The sequence below is a fragment of the Thermobia domestica genome, chromosome 10, assembly GCF_964235325.1.
Source record: "Thermobia domestica chromosome 10, izTheDome1.hap1.1, whole genome shotgun sequence".
Taxonomy (NCBI): Eukaryota; Metazoa; Arthropoda; class Insecta; order Zygentoma; family Lepismatidae; genus Thermobia; species Thermobia domestica.
In genome coordinates, this window is record NC_137463.1 from 183,690,141 (window position 1) to 183,714,320 (window position 24,180).

A 24,180-nucleotide genomic window follows, 5' to 3' on the forward strand; every position below is an offset into this window, starting at 1 on the left:
AAATCTTTCTTCTATGTTTCTCGATCTTCAGCTTCCTTTTTAAACTCCAAATATCATATTTTCATCTATTTTTCAGATCATCGATCAGTTGTGTTTTTCTTCTCCCTTCTCCTCGCTTTCCTTCCATCTTTTCCTCTATGGCGGCATGAAGAAGATAATTTCTTCGCAAAATGGGTCCAATTCAAGTGGCCTTCCTACGAAGAATGCTGGCTAAAAGTATCCTCTTCTCCCCTATCTATTTTATAAAGTTTTCATTTTTCTTTTTTTACTCTTTCTGTCCACTTTATCTTTTCCATCTTCCTTCAACATCACATTTCGGTGACTAAAGAGATTAGGTCAAGAATTGTCGTAGCCAATATCCTTAACTAACAGCCTTAATACTGGACTAAGGAAGAGGCTGCTACGTATGAAGTATTGGACTGTATGGTTCAGAGACTTGGATATTACAGAAGTTCAAGAAGATGTGGTAAAACCCAATTTATTATTCTAGTTCCGTCGCTTCCATTATAATCCAGATACATCTACTCCACGAACAAAAATTTCCCCGTTCACAGAATGATCTTAAAGTGAGACACATTGCATCAACAGGTGTGCAAACCAATGCTGTAAACAACACTTCTGCAACCTCAGTCCACAAGAAAAGGGGAAAGCAAGTGTTAAGATGTGTTTGTTCTAAACCCTAAATAATTTATTATTCATGCTGTAAATATTTAAAACAAATTCACACCGAACCACTGGCAACATACGTTGTCAGTCCATCGCTGTCAAATAACAAGCACAATGCAGCAAACCATAGTGAAGGCAAAAATTTAATTTAACGTGTAAAAAATTGTAGCTATTAGACTAAAAGAGTCGGATTGTTAATGAAGGTTAATGAGGACGATTTTAAAGCGCATTAATATTGCACTTTAAATATAATGCTTTCTATTTGTTTTTGTTTTTTTTACCTAACATGTTGAGAAAAAGCACTAGTCATGGATACTAGGAATTCATGGCAACGTCAGGTACGTTGGTACTCATACATAGGGCAACACAAATACGTTATTTTGATCACAAGTAGATGAGTGTGGTCCAGTTGAGTGACCAAAATTACTTGTCTACCAATACTGTGATATCTTGCTTATATTTCTGGTAATTTGTTATTAAGGCATTTACCTTTCGCGTGTCTAAGCTTGAGTAAGTTCGTGATAAATTAAAATAATAATGATTTAGCAGATACTCGAGTTTTGTAATGCGGACGAATATTATTTCGACAAAACTTAACATTGAAAGCTATACAAGTTTTGTGATTTGAAATCATCTGAATTACTCTGATTTAAATGGCTGTTCTTGGTAATCTGCGAAATACTAAGTTTGATAGTACACAATACGTAACACAAAAACTACTATGATTCATCTTTAGGTATTATTAGTGGTCTTCATTTTAATTCCCATTATCTTCATTTTAGTACTAACCCCATTTCTTGTGAGTGGCATGAGGCACTGTGGTCCATGGTAGAGCACTCGCCCCTGATGATAGGACTCTAGTTCTATCTCAGGCCAAGTAGGTTCGTGGTGGACAAAATCGTATCCTTGGATTTTCAAGGGTTTCTCCCATTTCGTCCTCATTAACCTTCATTAACAATCCGACTCCTTTAGTCTAATAGCTACACTTTTTTACACGTTAAATTAAATTTTTGCCTTCACTATGGTTTGCTGCATTGTGCTTGTTATTTGACAGCGATGGACTGACAACGTATGTTGCCAGTGGTTCGGTGTGAATTTGTTTTAAATATTTACAGCATGAATAATAAATTATTTAGGGTTTAGAACATACACATCTTAACACTTGCTTTCCCCTTTTCTTGTGGACTGAGGTTGGCAGAAGTGTTGTTTACAGCATTGGTTTGCACACCTGTTGATGCAATGTGTCTCACTTTAAGATCATTCTGTGAACGGGGAAATTTTTGTTCGTGGAGTAGATGTATCTGGATTATAATGGAAGCGACGGAACTTTTTTTTTTTTTCATTTTAAGTTAAAAAGAAAATGGTTAACAAGGAAGGGAAAGTTTTGTGATTCCCTAAACGGAAACTTTCTAGTATGTGCTAAAACTTTTAACATAGCATCAGGGCAGCAGCCATTATGAAGAGGGCTTCGAGTGCATTATAACGAGGCTCTTAAAACTCACTTACGAATTGATACATAATGAATCGGGTCTACTCTCAAACTCTTTCCTCTTTCTTCCCTCGTACATATCCCATTAACGCTAGTTAAGACCCAACTACACTTGAAAGAGGAAAAGGGGAACATGAAAAACTGATATAGTATCTCTCTCTCTCTCTCTCTCTTTCTCTTCTCTATTCGAAGATTTATAAAGGATTTCAGTTCTTTCTATCTTCCTTTAAGAATATCCTCATCCGCATAATGCTTTTCTTTCTCCTATATTTCGAGAATGAGAAGATTTGATAAAATGAAGTTTAAAAAAAAAGCAACGAACTTTAAAAAAAATGTAACGGCTAGGGAGGTTGACACAGAATGGAATAAATCTCAATGAAAGGAAGAATACGAAAATAAGTAGAAAAAGGGGGAATTAGTTACCGATTGATATCCGCTCCTTTCGAATACGTGAATGGAATCTATTCGTAGTCAGAAGAATCGTATAATTTCCTTCTCACGGAAAAAGTGTTTTTGCTCCAGTTCCTTTTAAAGGCACTGTGCACTGATTCATTTCCATTGGTTTCTTATCCTTCTATAGTATAATATAAGAGTCAAAGGCTCTATTTTTGCTTGGGCACTCATGTTTTTCATAATGCAAATGTAGAGTTTACTTTCATATGTGTGTGTACCAAAGTAATGTTTATACTTATCAGCATACACTTCTTCTTTTCTGTACATAGGGCTTTGTACAATCTACTCCTCAATAGGGATGCGCACGAGACAAGATTTGAGGCTGGCTCGACTCGAAAAGTGATGTCTCGACTCGAAAAATGTATATTTTTATATTAGAAGAGCTGTGTCTCGACTCGAATTTGGTCAGGAAAATTCTGTCTCGTCTCGTCTCGTGCGCATCCCTACTCCTCAATCATCCCTTATGTCTGAAGTAATATTAATTAAATTCGAGATATAGTTTGTACATCAGTGATTTTCTGTTCTTTTCGTAAACAACTCACTATCTAACTCAATGACCTATGGAAGCGGAGGTTCAATGCCGCGTTCACAAAAGCTCTCCACTGACTTCTATCCTCAGCCAACTGGATCCAGTTTCTTCTTTGTATTCCGATTTCTGCGAGATCCATCTTAATATTGTCCTCCCATCTGCGCATAGGCCTTCCTAATGGTTATTTTCCGATTGAATTTCCAGTTAAAACTTTGAAAGCGTTCCTATTTCCTTCCATTTTAGCTACCTGTCCACCTGAGCCTTCTAAACTTGATGACCTTAATAATGTTTGGTAAACTATATGAATTATGTAGTTATGAAGTTTCCGCCATTCCCTATTTCCGTTCCTCTTGGGTCCGAATATTCGTCTTAGGATTTTGCTCTCGATATTCTTTTCGTAGATTTATTAATTAATAAAATTATTGTATATGTAATGCTCCAATACCCTACCCACACTAAACTACACTTTATCGTGAGACTAGCAAAGTAAAGCATTGCCGAGTTTGGTCAAAGGAAACATGGGTGACCGTTGTACTCACCAGATGGTGTTGGCATTGTGGCGTCCATCCAGTGTCATGAGGACAAATCGGGAGCTTTTCCGCACACCAATATATTTATCCATAAAACTAGAAGAAATAAATTTATTCTCTTTCTTAAATATTTGTCTATACTATCACGGTTATGAAATGTATTCTTTCCATAAAGGACTTTTTTGTTGTCGATTTTAATTTATCTCCTACTTTGGGGAGCCTACATTTACACACACACACACAAAAAAAAAAAAAACTTATTTTAATTTCTTTTAAAAAGGAATTGAATCAATCCTTTTGTGTCTGACGTTATTGATATGTTCATTTCCATTCTATATTAATTTAATGTATAGATTTGTTAGTAGTAGCACATTACATGATTACATTTAGTATGCATTAAATAAGCCAATGTTGTATACACAAGCAGTATTTAGCACAATCGGTTTTTAAACATTATTCCACAGATTTCCCCCTCATTTTTAAGCTACAATAAATAAAGAAATAAATTTAAATAATAAAAAATCTTACGAAAACACCGACTTCTCTACACTGCAATATTTTATCAGTAAAACTAACAAATCACAGTCAGATATGACGTCACTATACCACTGATAAAATCATAAGTGACCACAGAGCTACTAACTGCAAGATAAAGAAAGTTTTACTGTCAGTATTATCGAACGTTATTTTGATACCAATTAGGATTGTTGAAGATATATCTTCAATACGCGTGTAAAGCATCGCTATAACTTAACAAAGGAAAAATAACAGTAGACTGCCAGTCACTAGTTTATAATTTTACTTAAACATTTTACGATCTACCTCCATTACATGGGCTACGTATGTTATTATTGCGGTAGTTTGTAAGTGCTCAAAAGTTGGGCTGCAGTGCTGTAATACAATCTTTTATCTCCCCTTCCCCCTCGTGGAGAGTAATGCCTGTTGTGTAGATGAATAAATAAAGAAAATAAAAGAGTTACAGTGATGCATATATTAATTAGTAGCGTAAATCTCTTCGCAAAATGATTTATTTAATCAATTATTGGACCCATTTAAGAAAATGCTTGATTAATGAGTTCCTAACTAATTACTCTTACTTATTTAATAATACCTTAGAACATTGGTCTATTTGTGATTGATTTTGCATATTCTCCCTCTCTTTTCATGTTTTACATACAGTATGTATATGCAATTGTTGGTCTCATCAAATATACCGTTAAATTTAAATGTAAGATTTAAAAATATAATTGTGTTATCATGGCACAATATATTATTATTATTATTATTATTATTATTATTATTATTAATAATAATAATAATAATAATAATAATAATAATAATAATAATAATAATAATAATAATAAAGATATGGGTACAAAGATAAAGTAAATGAAAAGTATAAGATAATTTCTGAATCAATTGAATTTTCTTGCGCATATTGACGCATAAAATTTAGTTTTAAACCATTTTTTGTTCTCTGGGAGCAGGAAAGTAAACGTCCTCTGTTTTCGAGACACGGTACAAAACAACAACAGCTAAAGTAAATAATTAATAAGGTTGTGATTTTCAGGTTTTTGAATATAGCATTTTCGATGAGAGATTCTTTAAATAAATCTTCAGCGAATGATTAGCAATGTTGCTACTGTTGTAGTTGTATTATCGATAAATTACAGCGATATGTAAAATGAAAAGCGTAATTGATATAAAAATAAACATTGATTATCATTACTGATATAAATATTTAAATCATTATTAATATACTTTAAGCTTTCTTTTTCTTCTACTACCTCCTATATAATTTAACAACGATGGAGCTTTTTCCAATGTTTCTCTTCCTAGATATAATTTATAAGAAAAATCTTAGAATTTATGAGCCTAAAATTATGTAAAAATGAAGATTAAGATTATTATACACACATTAAGTTCCTGTAGAAACACACGAGGAAGGTTAACCTATCACATTAGTTACGAAAATTCTGTAATTTGTTTCAGTAATATGGCATGTTTGTTCTGCTAAATTGATTTATTGTTTTGACTATACGGAAGATTAGAAAAAAAAAATAAAATGTTAGATGCCAGCTAATTTTGCAACATTAGTGACAATATTATACCACATTAAATAAATTTATCACAATTTACATTTTAAAAAAGAAAACAACCAGCTACATATTATCTTGTAAATACGAGTAGCAATAGATACTAAACTCTTATCCACAGCCACTTCACAATAAATCATTTAGGGTCACATAATAATAATAAATAATAATGCAAACAATTAAGGGGGTTTTATATAATCATTTTAATATGATCTAAGAGTTGATAGTTGTAAGTATGGTAAATGCTGAATACTGTTAATAATGACATATTTACAGAATACAATTACTTTTAACTCAATGAGTACCTAATCAAACAATCAAACTTGTAGTGGCATACACTTAAGAAAGGAAAAAAAATACAAAAAATTTTAAAATATAATTCATATCCCGGAAAAAAATTTAAAAAATAATCTCAATGGACCAATTATACATTTATGTTTTAATGATGGTTCTCATTACATTGATGGGTGGTTAACTCATCAACGTCCCGATCATATTATTATTGCTAGAAAAGTTAAAATTGGATAGTATACTCCCTTTGAACGAAAGTAAGCTTTTTTTTTTTTGAGCTGGGATAAAGGAGGGTTCAAATTTTTAGTCATTAGTATCCCAGAAATCCCTGAAGATAGAGAGATAAAACTCTTCATATAAACTATTTATTACAGATAACAGAACACGTGTTTCAATTTTATGGAAAACTCCATTTCAATTTTATGGAAAAGGGAGAAAGAGGTCAATTTCAAATTTCTGAATTTATGTATATTAAATTATATTCTTCCAGTACTATGTATGACATTTCCGATAACACAATATTATCCAAATGAGACGAATTTAGTTTAAAATACCGATACCCAATAATTAATAAACTAAATTTATTATAAATTTTATTTTCAACTACCTTCTAAGCACCCGTCTTTTGCTGGATTTTAATAAAAAAAAAGAGAGAGAGAAAAGAAAAAGATCCTTATTCCATTGTACGGGTATTTATCCTTTTCTGTTATGTGAACCAGCATAAGTAGATGTAATGTTTGTTGCATACAGGCAAGAAGTTCTTAGAAAGTACGAGAAACATGCATACATATTTGCATATGTTTGGAAAGTCTGATAATTCCCTCGAACCAAAAATCGAAAAACCGACTTCGCAAGTGATTAGATCTGACAAAGGTCTATCTGTGTATAATACTTAGCGGATCTGGGAAACCACTTTCTATTCAAAAAGCTGAGGCGTTATTTTATTATTATTATTATTATTATTATTATTATTATTATTATTATTATTATTATTATTATTATTATTATTATTATTATTATTATTATTATTATTATTAAAGATAGTCATCTTAGTTTGTGTCACTCTGTTATTACTCATAATTAGTTTTCGATCTTTCGTATTTTAATGAAGCTCAAAAAGGAGGAAATTATATCATAAAAACCTTGCAAAAAGAGTTAAAACTAGCAAAAGTGGACTTTTTTGCATTATGCAAAATGAAACACAGTTATGTACCTAGGTAGTTTTGGTTGTCTAACTTGAGGGATTTTCTTGAACCTCCAGAATGTATGAACCCCCAATTCCAAGTTTTTTTTCTTTTTTTTTTTTAAGCTTCATATACGGTTATATATGGTGAAGGTTTATTTGTGTACACAATTTGGAGTGGCACTAGGCGATTCCTTTCAATCCGAAAATCTGATTACAGACAGACACACATTTAAATCTAGCCGTGACTGAAAACCTTGCAGGAGATCACAAAATTGAAGGTTTCTCTTTTTTCAAATGATACCTCCGCAATTTCAATATATTTATAATCATTCAATGTATTTAATCCTATGCTAAGCAGAAGGGCCGTAGAGAGAGACTGATCAACTGGCTATAGGAAGTACAAAAATCTTTGATTCTACGGATTGTCCCTACTTTTAAGCCACTTAATTCTTTGGATATGACAATATAGTATGTATTGGAACTGAATGAGGAAGGAAGGCATCGGGTAGTCATGAAGAAGTGTCTTCAAAATATGAAGTAAAAAATAGGATCCAGAAATTACTATGAAATGTGCAATTTTGCCTCGATGTGCAAAACTGATTAGAACTGACAACGTTGAGCAACAAGCCTCATCAACTTTCCATGTTGCCATTTTAAAAAAAGAAAAAAAAAAGAAATTATAGACGATAAATTCTAAATTAACAAACAATGAAAAATGTTGAAATAATACGTGAGGTATTTCAGTGTACAATAGCACTACAAGTCTCGGCCTCTTCTGTTTCCTAAATTAACTAACAAAATCCTCTACAACTAATCAATTAAAACCCAACACTATTAGACAGAATATTGTATTAAAAAATGGGTAATTTTTAGCATGGATGAGCAATACATTTTGATGAAAATAATACAAAGAATGTCTTCCACAAAACTATAACGTAATTAGTTTGTTACTGTACATATTGACAACTTCAAATTGTACATGAAATTTCGTTAAAATTCCGCAAAATATCCCTTTCCCTTTCATCCAAGAATTCTAAATTAAATAAAACTTTTTGTCAGATTTCATGTAGTTCTAATTTATCAATTTATAATATTAAATTTAAACAAAGTAAAAGTGACTTATTCATTAATGGCCATGTCATGCCAGTAGAACTAAAAGCGTGAAATGTTGACAGAATTCTCCTTTGGTTGTGAGCTCCCTTGTGGCTAAGAGGTTAGCGTACGCGCCTTTGACGTGGAAGACCCGGATTGGATTCCCGGCGGGAGCTCATGTGGTTCGGATTCCACGTTAATCAGTAGGTCCACGTCTCATATAGCCTCGCTGCTGAAAGGGACGCTAAACTAAAAATCAACTTAACTATCCTTTGGTTGCGAAAGCAAAGAATAAGGAAGGATATTTGGATTTTAACTTATTTCAAATTAAAAAGTGAAAAGAGAAAAGTAGAACATTTGACTAATTTCAGCATTTAGGGAGTCAAAACTTGGTGTACAGACTGCACAATAAAAATAACTAAATATTTGTTTCAGCATCAAAAGAAAAAAAATGCACCTAAAAGGTGGTGGAGAAGGAACAATTTCTATAATTTCTAAATTTTCGACTCCTTATAAAGAAAATTACCAATTTCAACGTATATATTCCTAAGTAAAATGTAATGGAAAATATGTTTCAGCGTTTATGAAAATTCCGTTTCTACAAGGAGAAATGGAAACTCTTTACACAATATTCATTACTCCTTATTTTTCCCGTTAGGGAAATAAAAAGGAAATGTCGACTCGTACATCAAGATATGACAGAAAAAAAAGTACAATGCCATTTTTTTTTTTAATGTGAGATATGTTCCCTACATATATTTGTTTCCGTTACATTATAGAGATGTATCCTTACTATCCAACCTTCTATAGAATAATGTATTTTCCTTGCTTGTAATTTTTAAAAATATGTTCTTCTTTCCACAAATTATAAATAAATAAATAAATAATCAGAAAGTTATATATATATATATATATATATATATATATATATATATATATATATATATATATATATATATATATATATATATATATATATATATATATATATATTTCAGCAACGTAAGGGAATTGTATTTTTATTTATTTTCAGAACATGAATTAATCCAACTCATCATATGCAACTTTTCTTAACAAGTTTATCACTGTCTGGTTATATTGTTAATCATTGTTAAGTAATCCTCGGAGTCATAAGAAATAGGTGGGATTTTTGCATGGTGTTACAATTCATACTTTATTGAAACGTTTCGTTTAGAGATATTAGTTTTTCGTCTAATCTTACTTAACACAAAACTTTGAGGAAATAATTTTTCTGATTGATGTGTAACATACTAGGTATTCATTCGATTTTTTAAAACAAAACTTTGAGGAAATATTTTTTTCTGATTGATGTGTAACGTACTAGGTATTGATTCGACTTTTTTAAAAAAAGGAAATCAGTGTGAATAAATTTACTACGAGCTTTGTCAATTACTCGAATAATACTCGCTCAATCTTCTCAATATGGGAGACTAGGGTTCGATTCCCGGCGGGAGCTCATGTGATTCGAATTCCACGTTAATCAGTAGGTTCACGTCTTATATAGCCTCGCTACTGAAGGGGGCGCTAAACTTAAATTGAACTCAAAATTCTGAATAAGAAATACTAGACTACAGCGTACTGCTTTCGAGCTTTTAAATCAATTTAGCAAATAGATAGAAAAAAGATAATTTGTTTTATTGTACAAAACCATGGATGAACATGTAAAGTAAATTATCAATGTGGAGGGTGAGTGCAGCCTATACCGTTAAACTCACCAAATGAATGAGTAACGCATATATTTATATGACTCTCCTAACAAAGTTTAAAACTGAATTGTAAATATATTGCAATAATTTGTGTGGGTTGAGATAATGACAGTTTGAGATTTTAGCCCTACATCTATATATTTTACAAAAATACAAAATAGTCTCTGTGTTTACAAAGTTAATAAACATTTTTAATAAATATTTTTTATGGCCAAAGGTGAAGGAATGAATGTTTTATACGGGAACTCCTTCGTTCATGGCAGCCACCGGGGTGTCTTGTAACAACTTCAAGTTATAGTCCTTAGATGACCTCTTCGGCTCATAACAGCCTCGTGAGGAGTGGTTTATTATTATTATTATTATTATTATTATTATTATTATTATTATTATTATTGCTTTAAATCAATTTCCAAAAATTTTAGATAAAGTAAAGTCCCTACATCCAATACAACCTCTAAAGCTGTTATAAGTTAGCAATTAATAATGCGTAGATCTTTTTTAGCTTTACTTCTATAAGTATTCTTTAGGTGGGTTAGTGTTCGTTGCTTATAAACAATAGCACGTGTTGCTTATAAACATATGTTTATGCTGTAATGTAGAAACCTTTACAATTTTGTATCATGAAAGATGACCACTGTAAGTTGGCATAAAATTTGTAATATGCTATTTATATTTCTTATATATAAAACCGAATGTTTGTTTGTCCTGTATGGAAATCCACACTGTTGACTTGACTTACTTTTAGCTTGACATACTTCTAGCCATTTAGAATTTTTGAAATACGTATCCTAAGGGGGAGAGGAGTTCAAAGTTAGTAATCTCAGAAGCCTCTAAAGTTAGAAAACACAGGCGACTCTACTGTGTTCAGGGTTGCATACCATAAAGTTGGTGCTATGAATACATTTCCGTTAGTACCCAAAATAAAATATCAAGCTATTTAAGGCCAAGATTGTGTTTAAGTCTAGCAGCCAGATATACTTTATACAAAGTTGCAGCAGAATTGGATCAATTTTTAATATTAAGTTGATTATTATGAAAAGGATGTAATATCTTTGTGTTGGACAAAATTGTGTGTGTGGTTTCCTCGTTTCCTCCCACTTTCGTCATTTCACCATTGTCGTCCATTACATCATCGCCGTTTTTCCTTAGCCTCGGTGCATGACCGTGGAACAGTAAACTCAACTGGATAAATCATTTCTACAAAATTGTATAAGAGACACATACATATTCAACTCGTCTTTCAGAGAATGACATAATTAATATCCAGAGACGCACTTAGTTTAATTCAAAGTATGCAAACAACTAATTAACTAGCTAATTCTATGGCCTACGGAAACCGCATTCATGAAAGCTCTCCATTGACTTCCTTAGTCAATTGGATCTAGTCTTTGCACTACTTTGTGTTCATATTTCTGCTAGATTGATCTTAATATTGTCCCCCTATTAGCGCATAGGTCTTCCTAATTATCTTTCTTCGGTTGGGTTTCCTTTCCAGTTAAGATTTTAAAAGCGTTCTTACTTTGTTTTATTCTGGCTACATGACCTGCTCACCTGAGCCTCCTAGACTTTATGACCCTTACAATATTAGAGCTAAATATATAAATTAGTCAGTTCCTCGTTATGGAGTTTCCGCCATTCCCATTTTCCTTGGGTTCAAATATTCGCCTTAGGATTTTTAGTTTTAAATACTTTTAGTCTGCGTTCTTCCCCCTCAAAAGTATGCAAATATTCCTGAATAAATGCCTACAGGATTTTATGAGGATTTCTTGCAAAGTTTGAAGAAGATATGTAAAGTAGTATTTAACACGGAACGAGAAGTTTTTTTTTTTTTTTTTAATTCGAGACGAGACGAGAGATTTCACAAGTGTCTCTAGTGCATCCAAATTTTATATCTTAAACATTGCTTCAATGTTATATGATTCATAATTTTAAAAAGCTATGAATTGGTAAAGTCACTAAATGAACACAGTGAAGAGCATGTATGGGCATTTAAGGAGATGCAAGTAATCACATAATATACGTTAAGAACAAATACGATTTAAAAATGTTGTTATATCACACTCTTCGTGGACTTTTCGTGACGCGAATGGATTCTGATAACTTCTAAGATGAATTTAAAGAAAACAATCAGAGCATAAATTTTATACATAAATTTATGGAACAAGGCGAGACGAGACGATACTGTTACAAAATTTACCTTGATTTCGTCACGTCTCGTCTTGTGGCCAATACGAGTAATAATGTAAAGTAACGAATTAATCTAATATTCATGGTGAATGTATATGTTACTACAGTAAATCTTTTGCAAAATTTTCTTTGTTTTAAAATTGTTAATAAAACATGATTCTACTTAGTATTAAAAACGGTCCATTTTCTAGTTTTTCCCTCTTAACGATTAGCTCTAGAAGATTTTCTTGAAGATTAATTGAGGAAACGAACTAAGGGGAGACTTGGAAAATGAATCCTAACATTGATGTATCTTTGATTGGTTGGTTGAGTTTCTGGTTTACCATCCCTTTTCTCACCAGTGTATTTATGAAATGCAGGCCTGCAGCTTAACCTGGAATCCAAGCTACATGAGCTCCCACCGGGAATCGAATGCTACCTTCAGTTCTGAAAGCACGTATAGGCCTACTATATATCTACAAAGGAAATCGTGAGTTATCTTTGGTCATGTGTTTAGGGTGAATAAATTCTCCTCCTCCCCATTGACAATGACTTCAACACAAAGAATCCTTCAGCGTTCTTGCTTTCTTTTTTCGTCTCAAATTTTCCTGCTGGTAGCATTACGTGGATGTGAAAATTGGGTGCTAATTTGCAGAGTAGAGCAGCGACTGAGGTTTAAAGAAAGAAAGGGGCCTACGGTGGATCAGTGGTAGAGCACTTACCTCTGCTGCATGGGTCCTTGGTTCAATCCCCGCCTAAGTAAGTTTGTTGTACACAACATTGTGTCCATAGGTTTTGTTGGAGTACTTCCGTTTCCTCGAATTTTCTCATTCCACAATTTTTCATCTTCATTCACTTGTCTTAATCATCGTCTCTCTTAGCCTAACAGGCATAATCGTGAGACGTTAAACTGCAAGATTTCATTTCATTTCATCAAGAAAGAAAGAAAAAAAACTTTGAAAAAATATTTAGGAGAGGAGCATAAAGAGACTCAGAAACGAGCTGTACAACATTGAATTTCAGAAACCACAATAGGTGTATATCATAGGACTAAGACAGAGAGTTTGAACTTGGGCAAGACTCGTGAAAGAAAGATATACTGTACATGTAGTTCATATTCTTTGAAATGAGGAACGTTTTTACAAAGATAAATATATTTTCTACGAGTTCGCTATGTAAATATTTCCCTGCATGTTGCAGTCTAAAGTAATAACAGTTCTGCTTAATTTATCGTTTTCTTCCTTTTTTTTTTAAAAAAAAATCGATTATTTTACATAACTTCAGGCTTATTACAGCTTTGAAGACCTAATGATTTTTTGTTTTGTTTTCAAAAACAGTGGGCGTTCTAGTCGAGAAGCCTGTTGGAAAAAGATCTTTGAGCAGATAAGAGGATTGCATATTTTCTACGAGGCATTCCGAGTAATAAGTACGAACTCAACAAAAGATATATGAAATAATAACGCTACAAAATTACATCCAAAGTGTTCGAATAGTAAGCTAATACCAAACTGCCTCTCGGAGTCAATTTTCATGCCTGTATGTGTAGTTTGTAGAAAGTTGTTTTACTACTTCCTCTTAGAAAACAGTTTCGAAATAAATGGACAATTATTTCGACCATTCAGAGTGTATATTCAGAAAACAAACCTCTGTTGAATTCTACTTTACTTCCCAGAACTCCTTATATAAAAATGGCTATTAGGGAGATGTAATTCTGACATAACTGGATTTGAACACTTAACCTTCGGTCCTGGGAAGAGACGCTAAACTTAAACAAATAAGCATCGAACATCTTAAGATCACGGCGATATTTTATTATGCATATCTTAGAAGCCATTGACAAAAAATTATCTCACGTAAGTGCTCTTAAAAATCTGATTATTATAGTCTATGCAGTATATTTTATCTATCAACACCTGAGCAGTGACCGTGAATTTAACTGAGGAGTAAGCTATCAAACAAAAATACTTCTATCGAATGCTTGACTCCCTCCTTGACCAAATGGGTTTTTGCTATCAATCTATCATAGTAATTAGTTCTGATTGCCTTTTTCGGTCTATGGACTGAAATAGTAAAAGTAATACTTATAAGTACACTATAATACAAGAGTATAATATATCTTAGAGCTTCAGCTGTTTTCTGCATATATGGATTCGATTCCCACTGGGAGCACATAATTTTTATCTATGTTAAATTGTAGATCCACATATCATATGTATAGCCTTAGTGCTTGAGAAGCACGTTGAACTCCCAAAAAACAACTGACATTCGTGAAACACCTTGTGTGTTTGGTTACACCTTGTTCTTCGATAGCTTACGTAACTACTAGCTCATTATTATATAAGATTATAAGGTATCAATTTTATCTTTAATGCTCAGTCTTCAGTAATGCCAAATAAGTATGTACGTAGTAGAGCTCAGCTTAAGAAATGTGCTGAGAGGGAAAGCTCTAAGTAGCGAAGCAAAATGGAAAAGGTTGACTAATTAATGAAGTGTTACAGGGAAAGAGACACATAAATGAATGCAACAGGACATGATCCGTTGCCTTTAACTTCATTGTCGTTTTCCGAATGGCCAACAGAAACAGTGGGGCGTGCGCAAGAAGCGTCATACACACTGAGAGATTACCCCCACGCTAATCTTAACATCTCTCTCTCTCTCTCATCACACGGGCTAACTTGTTAAGTAACATTCACTCGTCTGCATACATAGATACACACAAACACACACTAACTTTATTGTGCAGATGACCGACAGTTTTCGTATAAGAGCGGCTCTTTTCTTCGTTTACAATATAGTTCTTCGCATTGTACTTGAAATACGCAATGTTTGGTAAGTATGTTGCATAAGACTTCACGTATGTAAATGTTTCTGCATATATTGCTGGAAGCAACATCAATTTTCCCTTTTTTTTTTTTTAAAAAAAAAAAACAATATCCTGGTACATACACGTAATTTCAAATTTATTAATAAGATCTAATGTATTTCATTCTCCATTAATTTTCAATCCAAACTATGCGATTATTATTTCAGTATTCAGGAATGCTTGTCCAAAGTAACTTTTAATTTATACGTAAAGAAAAATATACTGTATATGCTTAAAAATATGACACTTTCTTGCTTACAGTGGTACATTTTTTGTACTTTTGACCACATTGGTCAGAAGGCTTAGAAATTTATGGTCTTAGTATGTATCCTTTTAGTATCTTTTTTTAATGTCAACTTACATTAAATTACATTGAAGGTAGGATTATTTTTCTAATTACCCTCGACAGACGAATAATAAAGCTGATTGAAGGTGGGAATCTAGTGATTAAGTACTAACAACTCTAATGCCTGTAAAATTTAATCCATTTATGCATATTGGAAAAAGGATAATTAAGAGAATGGAGGGGAATGGGAACATATTTCCAATAAGTATAAACTTCCAATGTGGAAAAAAAAGGACAAAGTTTCTTTAAAATAAATAATAAAAACAATTTTAATCATTGTCATATTATTGTTCACTATATACCCTTTACCTCTCAACATGAGGCAACATGAAAAGAGTCAGAATTCCACACATATAATTCATCAGTTACTTTTGCTTTATCTTCCTGCTAACATATATTTCAGCACTTAATTAACAGTTTTAAGTTGATTGTTTGCGTTCACAGCCAATCGACAGCTATTGAAACTTCCCTCTTTCAGTATCGTTAACAATGATCTCAGTATCTAACTACTTTAATCTTTATTGACTTAATTTATAATGTTTTCAAATAATAATTATTCTGACATGTGTATTTTGTGAAAAGTGTGTGTTTCAAGAATAGATCGTATATACAATTCCTGCTAATAATTTATACGTATAAATATTCTGTATGCAAAAAAATCTAATGAAAATACTAAAAAAAAAAAAAGTAAACAGATTATGTTCTAAGGGTTGCTAGTGAAAATTCAATATAGTGCTATAATCAGTTTACTGGAGAACATTTATATAATATTATTATCATTAAATTAAATACTTGATAAGTTTATAATTTTTGGAGTATCTTAATATGTCAAATGCATTTGTTCTGCTTTCGAGAAGCTATCACATAAAAAATAAATTTAAAAATATTTTGAAAGATATTAATATGTATATTAATACTTTTTTGTTACTTCAGTTTACGTTTACAATAAACAAGGAAGCTTAACTGGTGACGCAGAAAAATAAAAACTGTCGATGATGGCCATTGGTTAGTGTGGGTTCCATTAAGTTGGACAGGTGGGCAGTTCAGAGAATGATCCAAATTTGTTCATATAATTGTAGCTCTCAATAATTGATTAAATTGTTGATTTTAACTGTATGAGAAGTGTAGGATAAATTGATTACTGTCGACAGATCAGTAATGCAAACTAAAATTGCTCTAAATGGCATTTGCATAACTACTGAAGTTGACACAACTTGTAGCATTAGATTTCTTGAAAACACGTGTGTTCACTTATTCTAGAAGTGTCATGACTAGAATAAAGTCTGATCTTGCATTACAAAGTAATCATTATTATTTGCTTCGATTTTTAACGTTTGAAATGCTTAATAAGTTATATTTTTGGTCTTGACTTCCTATTATACATAATTAAGTATAAGAAGCTTATCATATGATTCATGCTGTGATTTCAGTTGATAATTGTGTTAACTTTAAAATACGAAATAATATTTTTTTTTCAGAATTTCGAAACAAAAAGTGACAATACCCAAAAACCTGCAACAGATTTCGAAATATGACACAAAGAAACGAATTATATATCATACAATTCAACATTTTGTCTGGAAACTAGCGAACAATATTTTTTAAAGTGAAAACTGAGACTAATATTTATTTACCTGTACAGTCACGTTCAGAACAATTAGAATCCAAAGCTATTTTCTAAAAGGTTTTACCTAGAAGTAAAATAGCTTTGAATTGTACAATATGTTTTTATAAAAATATAAAAATAGGATCTTACAGTCATTGTGTGAGGATTGTAAATTTTCTAAACGTAACTGTTAAAATTAATAGACCTACACCAAGAAATTTCAATCTAAAATTAAGAATTCAGCAGATTGAATGAGAATAAACTTTTGTACTTATTTCTAGAAGAACGACCTAAGACTTCTTAATATAAAAATAGCCTATTTGTAAATTAAGTTTAGTATTAGAAAAAAGCAAATCATTATACAGAAAATAGTAAGTATACTCTATAGTACTAAAAAAAGAAAAGAAAAAGAAATAAATTGTGCTGTTATCTTACTTACCCCTGCCACTTCTTCCAACAAACCGAAGATCATTGAACTTAGCCACTTGATTTTTCATGACAGCCGTACAGTTCCTTAATTCCGCACAATAATTCTCATCGTTCCCGGCCCTCACGGTCACCAAAGTTCCGTCCAAAACATCTCCAAGGGCCACCACTTTAAACGCCACCGGCAAAGTCTTATTGGAACGCCAATGTGGAGGAAGCACTGTGCAGACAAAATGAGGGCTTCCAGTTTTTACAAGTTCACCAGGATGTTCAGCTATGATTTCGTTTAGCGTCCTCTCCGCTAAAATATCTGCTGTCATCGCATTGTAGACCCCATCTGTGCTATTATTGTTATTATTAGTTGAGTTCCCCCCAAGTGAACCACTGTTGACTTCAGATGCCAAGTGCATTGAAGCGCAAGATAAGAGAACGTTTGTGTCAACACGAACAAAATGTCCTCAAGAGACCAAAAAAGAGCTCAACGAACCGTCAATTTCTTTGGTAGGTTCTCTGATGTGTGTTCTCGTTTGGTTGGTGGTAGTGCCAGATTGTCCTCGACCTCTGGACAAACCTCAACAAACATCCGTCGCTGCGTCATCCAAAGACAAAGATCTAATTTTGGATTCCTTGATTTTCGTTTCAAAGATTAAAAAATAGAAAGAAAAATCTTGGGAGATCTTTTTTTGGAAAAAGTGGTTGAACCAAAATATTAGGCGAAGAAGTCCACAATTGAATTTAAGATCCTTTTTTTCTCTCTCTTTCTTTTTCTTTCCTTGGTCCCTTTCGTTGTGCTTTTAGATTGTCCTCTTCTGGAGTTTGTTTTACCAAATCACTCCTTGAAGTTGCTGAAGAAGTTTGTAATAATGTCCGTAAACATCAGTCGTTGTTTATTTTCTTTTCAAATTATTTTCTCTTTGTTGTGATTACATTTTAAAAAAATAAGCCATTATCGGCAATGAATCAAATGAGGAATCGCCAAAAGTTTCTAAAACACCAACACAAATAGACCTTTGAAAGATACAAGAAGCGCGGTCTAGTTTCGCGGAAACTTCCCAAACGTCTTCACGGGGAAAAGTTTTTTCTTTTCGTTTTCTTACGAACCGTCTTGGATTAGTTTTTCCAAGCGTGTGGCAGGCTTTTCCACAGTAAGGTTTGACCGCACTTCCCAATTAGCCCCACCTCCGAGGTCAGCCAGTGACGTCAGCTGCGGGGAGGAGAAGGAGGTATATAGTCACAGGAATGAGAAGGGGGAGAAAGGAGTTGTGTGTCTGTTTCTGAGGAGGTGGGGGTGGTTTTGGGGGGAGAAAAAAATCGGCGCACTTTTCGTGTGCGGCTCAAGTGGTGTCGTCTGCTGGCTGTTTTTCTACCACCACCGAAGACGCTCCACCGCGCCCGCGTTCTCTCAAACTTCGGACCAAGTCGTTAAGTTTCGGTCTTCCTCGTGGCCACACCACTCGCTTTTCTTCCCGCCAACTGACTGGCGTGTTTTTCGGCGGCGGGTGAAAGGGGAATGAGTGACTGAGAAGAAGAGCATCGGGGATATTCTTGCGTTATCCTTCACCCGCCGAACGTCGTTCCGTCCCCAAGCAGGGAGTCAAGTAGGCACTGAGTCATCATCCTGTCTAAAGAATCCTCCGTATGCTGTCACCAACACACATTCAAACACACACACCAAGAAGGCGCCTTCAATATCACTCCGCTCCTTACCCGAGAAAAGACCTTATTCTTTTAACCAGCACCACCGCATAGTGAAAGCCGCGCCCGAGAAGTGGGGAAAATCGCGAAGGCGTTTCGGTACACTTTCCTGAAGAACTCTGAAAGAAGGGGGCGGAGGCTTTCTAAGATCGGGGTTGTTCTTCGGTCTAGTGGGAGGTGCTGCCGAGCCACCAACCCGAAGAAAAAGAAACTGAGAAAAATGGTGCGCATGCTTGGCTTTCTTCTGCTTCTTTTCATTTCTTCTTTTCTCTCCCCCCTTCTCCTGCCCTTCCGTCTGCCCTCAAGATTTATCAAGTTTTCATAAAGATGCTGAGGGTAGCAGCGGTGGCCAAGAAGCAAAGCCTCTCCTGTACGCGGAATCGCTTGCTTCTCTCTCCACAAGACAATCCTTCCCCAGTTGGGGCTTGGGGGTGCCACTTCAGAACCTGCTGTCTCTCTTCTCATCTTTTGCCTTCTAGAACTCTTAAATTGGCCCCAAGATTGTACTTGAAATCTTCTCTTAAGAAAATGCGAAGACCGGGAGATGATTACGAGAAATTTTGATAAAGGACCAACTTAAAGACGGTAACGAAAGCACTTAAAGCAACTTTTAACTGCGACGGGTTAACGATTTTAAAGAAGTCCAATGCCGTTACTTGCACCAGCATATATGTCCCACTAAAGCTACCAACATTGCTATGTTATAAGTATAAATCAGAAAGAATACAGCTCCCTGTAAGACAAGAACTTAAATTAGGTTATATTCATTGTCTCTGTCATCAATTTATTCACCTACTCAGTATCTCTCAACAGAGACTTTGAAGGAACACAGAGAAAGAACATTGCATTTAACGCTGTTTCTACAAAATACACTCGATAATGAAATAAACTAGAATTAACTGCTATCTAATTTTCAAATAAATTTACCTAATAAGAAAGCCACATAAAAAGCATAATTATAGAGATTAATAGCCAAATAGTGTTCAATTCATTTTTCAGATTTTTCAGGACAGATTTGGTAATTTTGGACCTTGTTGAGGAAGTATGATAATAATTAATCATAACAGAAATCATGGTAGTCTAAGGTTATTCCTGACAATCGCATTTTATATACAGCATTTCTGAAATCAATAAGATTTCTTAAATGTAAGACTCGCCATTTCAATTAATATTTGTTTTTACTGTTCAAAAACACGGAAAGATAAGCAGTGGAGGTTTTGTGAGGGAAATCACATCGGTAAAAGATTAAAGGGAAGGAAGATCCATATAGATCCAGAAAGTTGGACACAAGGATTAGTACATCAGGTAGGCTTTCTTCCCTTAACTTATAGGGATAAAATGATATTTTTTAAACCAATATAACTTCCCTCAAGAGCCGCCAATATTAAGTAAGCCTTCAACATCGAGGCTCAGCAAAAAGATATACTAAATAAATAGATATTTATGTTGGATTCTTACTGCTTTGAAAATGAAGCGGCACGTAATGAAAGAGAAACACTGTACAAACATTTACTGTGTATTATTTTAGAAAGTTAAAATCTTTTGAACATGAGAATATAAAGGGGAAAATTAGTTAGATCGAACAGGAAACCAATAGGGTTGCATACGAGACAAGAGTAAAGGTCATCTCGTGTCTAGAAAACGTGTTATGAAAGTTATATTTAGTCTTGAAAAGAGTGGCTGCTTTATTTGGAGAGCTCTGTCACGTCTCGTATTTCGATGCAAAAATTGTCTTGACTACCCTCGACACAAAAATTGTTTTGTCTCGTCTAATGGATAATGATCGACACAAAAATTGTTTTGTCTCGTCTCATGGATAACCCTCGACACAAACATTATCTTGTCTCGGCTCATGGATAACCCTGAACACAAAAAACTCTTTGGTCTCGTCTCATAGATAACCCTTGGCACAAACATTGTTTTGTCTAGTCTCATGGATAACCTTCGACATAAAAATGGTCGTGTCTCGTCTCATGGATAACCCTCGACACAAAAATTGTCTTGTCTCGTCTCATGGATAACCTTCGACACAAAAATTGTTTTGTCTCGTCTCAGAAAAAATCCTACACACAAAAATTGTCTTGTCTAGTTTCATGGATAGACCCCTAACCCTGGACACAAAAATTGTTTTGTCTCGTCTCAGGAATAACCCTTGACACTAAAATTTGCTTGTCTAGTCTCATGGGTAACCTTCAACACAAAAATTGTCTTGTCTCGTCTCATGAGTAACCCTCGACACAATAGTTTTCTTGTATCTATTTATGGATAACCCTCGATACAAACATTATCTTGTCTCGACTCATAGGTAACCTTCAACACAAATATTGTCTTTTCTCGCTTCATGGATTACTCTTGACACAATAATTGTCTTGTCTCGTCTCATGAGTAACCCTTGACACAATAATTGTCTTGTCTCGTCTCATGAGTAACCCTTGACACAATAATTTTCTTGTCTCACCTCACGGGTAACCCTCGACACAAACATTGTCTTGTCTCGCCTCATGGATAACTCTTGACACAATAATTGTCTCGTCTCGTCTCATGAGTAACCCTCGACACAAAAATTGTCTTGTCTCGTCTCATGGGTAACCCTCGACACAAACATTGTCTTGTCTCGACTCATGGATAACTCTTGACACAATAATTGTCTTGTCTCGTCTTATGAGGAGCCCTCGACACAAAAATTGTCTTGTCTCACCTCATGGGTAACCCTCGACACAAACATTGTCTTCTCTCGCCTCACGGATAACTCTTGACACAATAATTGTCTTGTTTCGTCTCATGAGTAACCCTCGACACAAACATTGTCTTGTCTCGACTCATGGATAACTCTTGACACAATAATTGTCTTCTCTCGTCTCATGAGTAACCCTCGACACAAAAATTGTCTTGTCTCGACTCATGAGTAACCCTCGACACAAAAATTGTCTTGTCTCGTCTCATGGATAACCCTTGATACAATAATTTTCTTGTCTTATCTTATGGATAACCCTCGGCAGAAAAATTGCCTTGCCTTATCTAATGAGTAACCCTCGACACAAAAATTGTCTTTTTTCGTCTCATGAGTAACTCTGAGAAAGCAATGACTAAATAGCGCGGGAGAAAAGAACATAATTAGACGCAATTATTAAGATTTCTTAAAGTTTAGGTGAGTATGTATGTGCTTTGTTTCTTTATGCAATAGCTTGGTTATGAAGGACGAGACATACAATTAACATGGGATTCGTTTAAGATAGACGGATCCTGAAACCGACGCAGTTGGCGGGTGTACAGACCATCATGCAATATCAACACTACCACTATCTCACCTCCAAGAGGGCTGAATTGCAGAAATATGGACTAACAGTGACACAAATAACAAAAAGAAAAAAAGATTGATTATTGTATTATTTGAGAAGGAACTATATTCTGAAGAGAGTGATAGTTGGCATTGTGGAAGGAAAAAGAGCAAGAAGGCCACATTGGTAAACAATATAAAAATGGGTAAGAGCTGCTACATCGACGAGAAGTGAATAGCCAAGGACTATAGTACACAGAAGGTTCAGCGGCGAGTGACCTTCATTGATAACGTAACACTTATGGTGATGATGATGATAGAGGTAACGTTGGAATAATATTAAATACAATTGCCGATAACTAACTAACTAACTAACTTTATGGCCTATGAAACCCAGAGGTTCAATGTCACGTTCACAAAAGCTCTCCATTGACTTCTATTCGTAGCCAACTGGATCCAGTTTCTACTTAGTATTTCTATTTCTGCGAGATCCATCTTAATATTGCTTTCTCATCTGCGCCTAGGTCTTCCTAATGTCTTTTCCGATTGGTTTTCCAGTTAAGAGTTTGAAAGCGTTCCTACTTTCTCCCATCCTAGCTACATGACCTGTTCACCTGAGCTTCCTAGACTTGATGACCCTAACAATGTTGGGTAAACCGTATAAATTATGTAGTTCCTCGTTATGAAGTTTCCGCCATTCCTCATTCCCGTTCCTCATGGGTCCGTATATTCGTCTCAGGATCTTGTTCTCAAATACTTTCAGTCTATGTTCTTCCCTCAGAGTAAGCGACCATGTTTCGCAACCATACAGAACAACAGGCATGATTATCGTTTTGTATATTTTAAGCTTCAGATTCCTCGATAGAATTCGCGACGACAAGAGATTTTGAACTGAATAGTAACACGAATTCCCTGCTTTCAGTCGACATTTAATTTCTTGGTGAATATATGCTTTTCGTCTGTGAATATTGATTCTAGATATTTGAAAGTATCCACTTTATCAAAAGTATTATTTAATATTTTAACGCATCCGTAATTTGCCGTTTTACAATCTCGACGAACTTTCGTGTATTTAGTTTTCTCTGCGTTTACTTCGAAGCAATTGCTGATACAACTTCAAAATTGTTTTACGTTAGAAATGAAATGAAATAAAATAAGATATTTCAGTTTAACAGCCCATGTCCCTTTAGGCAAAAGGAGACGATGATTAAGAGAAAAGTGAATGATGATGGAAGAATTGGTGAAATGAGGAAGTGGAAAGAAACGGGAATACCCGGAGAAGACCCACGGACACGATGTTGTCCAGCACAAACTTACTTGACTGGGCTTCGAACTAGGGACTCCACACACAAGAGGTAAGCGCTCTATCATTGAGAAGCCGTGCCCCCCGTTTTACATTAATATAACAATTAGTTAATTTTACGGCTTAATGAGTGTTAACGTCGTAAACACAAAAGGTCTCAAGCGTATCTATCCCTATTAAAGTCTAAAGGCCTTATTCTTACATCAGGTAGTCTAAAAGTATTGAGACCTTTGCGCACGAGATGGCGTTAGTGTCCCAAATTTCAGGGAATACGAGTTGCAACGGGTCAGGCATAAGGTCATTCAATAGCTGACAGTTGAAGCTAGCAGATATGCAAAAAGGTTGGAATTCCTGTATAATCAGATGTAAGGTATTACACTGTGAAGAAGAGTGATTTTCTTGCAAAACTGCGCTATATTTTACAATTTTATTTCGATTA

At 34.2% G+C, this 24,180-nt stretch overlaps 1 protein-coding gene across 2 annotated transcripts in view; it reads right to left on the minus strand.

Annotated features, from left to right (window-relative positions):
- Positions 1-19,313, minus strand: part of LOC145662868 (uncharacterized) — a 219,970-nt gene extending 200,657 nt beyond the window's left edge. The window contains exon 1 of one of the 2 annotated variants that reach the window (XM_081728821.1): positions 17,480-19,313. In XM_081728821.1, the coding sequence (XP_081584947.1) occupies positions 17,480-17,876 (397 nt within the window). In that variant the 5' untranslated portion in view covers positions 17,877-19,313. The remainder of the gene's footprint in view (positions 1-17,479) is intronic. The other variant, XM_081728822.1, reaches the window with a different exon arrangement.
- Between the last annotated feature and the right edge of the window lie 4,867 nt (positions 19,314-24,180).